This window comes from Molossus molossus, unplaced genomic scaffold (genome assembly GCF_014108415.1).
Source record: "Molossus molossus isolate mMolMol1 unplaced genomic scaffold, mMolMol1.p scaffold_m16_p_1, whole genome shotgun sequence".
Taxonomy (NCBI): domain Eukaryota; kingdom Metazoa; phylum Chordata; class Mammalia; order Chiroptera; family Molossidae; genus Molossus; species Molossus molossus.
The window spans coordinates 192,459,119-192,465,118 of NW_023425344.1; the positions used below are offsets into that span (position 1 = coordinate 192,459,119).

Genomic DNA, 6,000 nt, shown 5'->3' on the forward strand with positions numbered 1-6,000 from the left:
ACTTTAATGTGAAAAACATCATGTTTCTACTTACACAAGAGGAATGATCACTTTTCATTAGTAACAAATGTCATTTCGATTACAGCAGACTTTTGCCACACAGCTAAGTGCTGGCAGCCCCATCAAGCATGCATTCCGGAGAGTGAATTGTTTTTCTTCAAGGATAGTATCTGGTCATCGGGGTTAGGACACTATCAAATGCAAGTCATGGCTTCAGACATCATTTTCTAAAACAGAAGTTCATTCTAAGGACTGAAGGGAGAGGCAAAGTTTCCACATATTCTCTTGCTAACACTGTGTCTCTCTTCTTTGGTTCTTAGTGATGGCTATTAATAACCTGAACTGGCAGACCACCACCATGTTCCGCCCCTTTGTAGAAGTTTGTATGCTGGGACCCAGCCTTGGAGACAAGAAGAGAAAACAAGGCACGAAGACAAAAAGTAACACCTGGTCACCCAAGTACAATGAAACATTCCAGTTGTAAGTCCTAACCCTGCTCACTTATTCACCCTGGCGATAGCCACTGTATAACTCAGCTTATGGAGGGACTCAGGGCAGGAACAGCACTGGGCTTTGCTAAGGAAAGCAGAACCTATAGGGTTAAGTATTCCTGTTCATCACTGATTGCAGGCAGAGGAAAAAGCCTATGTTTTTAGCTCCTTCCATTCACTCAGGATCTGTTCAGTGCCTCCCGTAATCAGGCACTATTATAAACATTGAGGATATAAAATAGGATTTCTCTGCTCTCATGGAAGTTACTTTCTAGAGATAAGGAATGTATGATAAACAAAGTCACAAATGTGATATGGTACTATTATGCAGAGAACTAAAATAGGTGATGTAATGGAGTGATTGCTTGGCTACTCCAGAAAGCCGCTCTGAGCACGTGATTTTTTTTCATTGAAACCTGAAAAAATAAATAACCAGTCAGGCAGAGAAAGGTGCCGAGAGCATATCAGGCCCAGAAAAATTGCTAGTGCAAGGACCCTAAGGCAGGAGCCTGCCTGCCAAATTTAAGAAACAGTATACAGTGGGTAAGACAGTGAGGTGAACTGAACTTGAAGAGGGCTCAGGGTACAGGGCTTTGCAGTCAGGTTAAAGGAGACTTTGAAGGATTTTCAGATTAGGGGATGAGCAATCTGATTTGCATCTTTAAATGACTATTCTGTTTGCTGTATACAGAGATAATTACAGGGAAACAAGACCAAATATGTAAAGATAAGTTAGAAGGCTACTGCAGTAGTCCAAGCAAGAGAGAACAGTGATTGACCTGATGGTAGTAAGGAAATGGAAGTAAGTACTAGAGAGTTTCTGGATGTGTATTGGAAGCAGATGCTTATAGAACTTACAGTGGACTGGACTGGAGGTAGAACATGAAAGAAAGAGTATATAATTAGGTTCCCAGGAACATTCAATTTAGGATATTTTAAGACAGACTCATTTACAAAGATGTAAGAGTAGAGGGACTACAAAAATAGCGATGTAACCTGGGGCCAGTAGTGGTCAGGCTGTTGCTCCTGCAGCACCTGAGGAAGGAGAGAACAGGCTATTATTAAAATTGGGGAAGGGGTGCAGTGGGCCACCTTAAAAGAGCAGTGGCCTTCCACGGAGGGAAACAGCCTCATGAGTATGGAGCCAGAAACAAGGATTCTGACCTTACTCTCTCATCATTACTTCTGATTGCTTGATGGGGCTCCCTTTGGGCCAAAACCAACTGGAAGCCAGAACAGAGAAACTCTACCGTAGTCCTTACAGGCTAGCATTCTATTACAAAGTGCAGAAAGATGGAGAGTTAATCCACCTGGGGCAAGTGGAAGTAACCTGAGCCAGAATGAAATCAAGGACACCCTCTAGATTTGGAGGTGGTATCATCTGGGTAGATAGTGATTTGCTGAGATAGAAGAAGAAGAAATAAGGAAATCAAAGATTTTATTTTAAATCTATTGATTTGGAAATGCCTATTGGACACCCAAAAGAAAACATCAAATATATAATTTATATAAATTGAGAATAATCAGCTTCTAGATGAAATTCATCCCATAAATTTGTATGAGCTGATTTAGGGACAGATAAAGGAAAGAGGGAGATGCAGGACCAAGCTCACAATAGTCTGAGTCTACAAAGTGCTTGATTAGAAAAAATCACTTGGAAAAGGAAGAATGTGGAAGCTTGTTCTGCTGAGGAATAAATGTGTATTTATTAGAAAGTCAAGAATATCTGAGGATGAATTAAGGGGCAGGGAGAATTATTCTCAGCACATCACCACTCAGCCTTCTACATCATGCTCAGTTGTGCAGTGACAAGTTGTTTGGGTTGTTATTAGTAGAGACTACCCTCAGCCCACACTTGACAACCCTAACTGTTGCCATGTGAAAGAACTGGCATTGAAGCACCAGGCCCTGCTGGAACTAATTTACTCTGGAGACTTGGATCCAATTTAGCATCTTGTAAATAGTCTATGCAGTGTATTCCCCTGAGAAAAGGCTCTTAGCTATAACAGCATATCCAGAAGCCTGAGGTAAAGAAAAGAGGTTATAGAAACTGATATTGAAATGGCACAGCGATTCTGCTCAGACATACCTTATACCCTATCTTGTATCATCCCTAGCAACCCCATCCTGCCCCTGTATCAGTGGGGAGACCCTGCCTCCAATGGTTAAGTCCAGTACAATATTTAATTCCAGCTTCTACTGATATGTTTAACATCAAGACACTGCAGCATATTTAGATGAATTTCCTGTTTCTATCTAGGGAAAGAAGGAGTTTTTTTGTTTGTTTGTCTTTAATCCTCATCCAAGGGTATTTTTCCATTTATCTTCATATAGAGTGGGAAGTAGAGAGAGGGAGAGAAAGGGAGGAAGAAAGAAACATCGATGTGAGAGGTACACATTGACTGGCTGCCTCCTGTACAACCCCAACTAGGGAAGGGGAACGTGCCCTTGGCCAGAATTGAACCCCCCACTCCATTGGTCCATGGACTGATGCTCTATCACTGAGCCAAACAAGCCAGGGTGGGAAAGAAGGAGTTTTCAAGATTGACTGCAAGTAATATCTATATAAAGACAATCTAAGTAAAATTTAAAGAATATATGCATCAGAATGAAAATACAGTGATACCCCATTTGCCAAAATAATAATCTGAGCAATGTATAACATTTTTAGAACTGTACTGATCTCTAGGTGAAATAAAATCTTAATCCACACAGCATTCTGGGTAATGAAAACCACCCGGGGGCCTATGAACTTCATCTGTCAGTTAAGGATTACTGCTTTGCCCGAGAAGATCGAATTATCGGAATGACAGTAATTCAGCTACAGAACATAGCAGAAAAGGGAAGCTATGGGGCATGGTATCCCCTTTTGAAAAATGTTTCTATGGACGAAACCGGTTTGACTATTCTCAGAATACTGTCTCAGAGGACCAACGATGATGTGGCTAAAGAATTTGTAAGACTTAAATCTGAAACAAGATCTGCCGAAGAGAGTGCTCGAAAAGACTACTGAAGATACCATCTTTGAGAATTCATAAACTATAATTGTTTGACTACTGCATGCGTGTGCAAATACATGGGAATGTTTATTTCTCTACGTTTCAGTGTTTGCCAGTACTCATGTACAATGTCTACAAGGTATGTGAAAAACCTGCTGAACTTTTATGCCAGTTCTGGTCTTTGGGAAATAAATGTTCCATGAAGTGCCAAAATTATGATGTAAAGTGAAATATCCGGATCTTTTTAGATGTTTATTTCATTCGTTAACAATTTTTCATCCATTAAGCACACTAAAAAACAATTTGTCTTTGAGTTTACTAGTTGTCTTTGTTAAGGTAGTTTATATTGCCCATGGATCGGAAAGGAGTTGTTACTCAAATTTTGTTTTATTTAGACTTACCTCATTACAGATGTCTTACAAATACCCTTTTCTATTATAAGTAGAACTGCAGTCACCACTAGAAAGCATTTGTAATTTTATAGTTGCAGATATATTGTGATGATTTTTGCATACAAATTCAAATAGAAAAGGTGGGAAATCTTTTATGCTGACCAGTTTCCAACCTTTCTGAACTATCACTGTGAAGAAATGCTGTTAAAGCAAACCTATACAAAGCAATGCTAAATAGTTTGTTAACAACGTTTGATATATTGACAAAACTTTGTTCTTCAAAACTGCCAAGGTCACATCACATTTGTCAAAAAGGTAAGTTGATGCATTTGCCATCTAGCATTATGTCTTGGCTTTATCAGATTTCATTCTTTACAAAGTCAGGTGATGGAAGAGTTTTTTCTAATTGCCTATGATAAGTAACTATACTGTGAATGTTTTCCGTCGGACAGTTATGACTAATTCCTTGATTATGTAGCACTATAACCAGTTAAATGCTTTCTTCTTTTCAAAATACTCAATGATTTGTACTGAATACAGCTTTACTATACATTTCACTGGAAGAAAAAAGTCTTGTCCACATCTATTTAATGAAAAATGTAAAACAAAGTCTGAAGAAATTGCTTACAATTTTGTCATTTATGTTATTTATAAGACCAAGATGCATCAAATGAATGGGAAAACAATACAGCGTGGTCAATACCAGGTTGGATTTTGACTATGAAATAGTTTACTAATATTTGCATTTTCTGTATTTTTATGGTTTGACTTTTTAGAGTCTATCTAAATACTTGGCTGTAGAGCAGTACTTTGAAACATATGCTCATAACTGTTCATGGACCATACACATGTGCAGAAACAAGAACCAGTTGCAATGATTGTGTTTTGCAAACAAGCTGGTCTGATATATTAAGAACAAAATTAATATTATCATGATTCTCAGAACCATTCTGCTACTGGATGTGAAAACAGACCAATGAGATCCACTAATTCATGTTAAATTGTTAGGCAATTGCTTTGTTAATGACTTCTCCAAATGCATAGTACAATGTGATCCTCTGGCATATGCATTAATAAATAGGTGTATACTGAGCACATGCAACACTTGATTGTATTTTCTGCCTCCTCATATAATTTATGCAACATCATTTCATTACTTAGGAGTAAAAATTCCAGGTTGTTTTCTTTACTGGCTAGAACAATCTTCACGTTGTTTGGTTCTAATGTCTCATTAGAATTTGAAAAAATTTTTTCCAGGACTTGTATTCATGGAAACAGCTACATATTACAAGATAATGACACTGTAAACAAGGAATAACTAGTGTGTCTAACAATATGTCTTTGATACACTAAGCCCCATAAGAAAATTCAGCATAAACAAGCAACATTACAAAACGTTTCATTATTTTAGTGAAGGATTCACTCATAGATTTATCTTATGTGATTTTACGGAACATTGACTTGAGCTCTTTAGGAGCACATTAATGTCATGAAGCATGATACACTTGAATAAATGACATTTTGGGTTTGCATTGATTGATCACTTTAAAAAATATTAAGCTAAGTCTTTTTTCCCCAGTATTTGTTTAATTATATCTATTCATTCTCTTTTTTTGTATAAAAATACATATCTAATGACAGCATGAATTGAGTTTATTAATATCAAAAAGTACAGATACTAATATTGGAATAGTTATAAATTCTATAGTCTTTGTTGTTTTCCCCAAGACAAGTGTTCCTCTTGTCAAGTATTTCTCTTGTCTCCAGAACAAAGCTGGTTGTGTTTACATACTCAGATTCATAATCACTCTGAGGCTCACAGCAATTTCTGTCAACTATAGGCTCCATCAGCGTGTTGGGCAATTTATCTTATTCTAGATAAAATGCACAAGGACAAAGCTCTGTTATTCATCTACAGATGAACCTCTCTCATTATAAGTTCTTAAAGAAACAAGTAAAAATCAAAATTGGGCAAAATACAGTATTTAAAGCCATAGTGGAACAATTCTAATGAATGATTATTTAAGATAAGTAATCAGATGTCCCCACCACAACTGCTGTAGTCTAAGATAATTTATATACTTAATGTCCCTTAAATGAGGCACATTTATAAATGAC

General features: G+C 37.3%; 1 protein-coding gene across 2 annotated transcripts in view; it reads left to right on the plus strand.

Annotated features, from left to right (window-relative positions):
- UNC13C (unc-13 homolog C) overlaps nucleotides 1-4,984 on the plus strand; it is a 561,286-nt gene extending 556,302 nt beyond the window's left edge. For both annotated transcript variants that reach the window (XM_036264009.1, XM_036264019.1), the window contains 2 exons: nucleotides 321-480; nucleotides 3,207-4,984. In XM_036264009.1, the coding sequence (XP_036119902.1) occupies nucleotides 321-480; nucleotides 3,207-3,504 (458 nt within the window). In that variant the 3' untranslated portion in view covers nucleotides 3,505-4,984. The remainder of the gene's footprint in view (nucleotides 1-320; nucleotides 481-3,206) is intronic.
- Nucleotides 4,985-6,000: the final 1,016 nt, after the last annotated feature.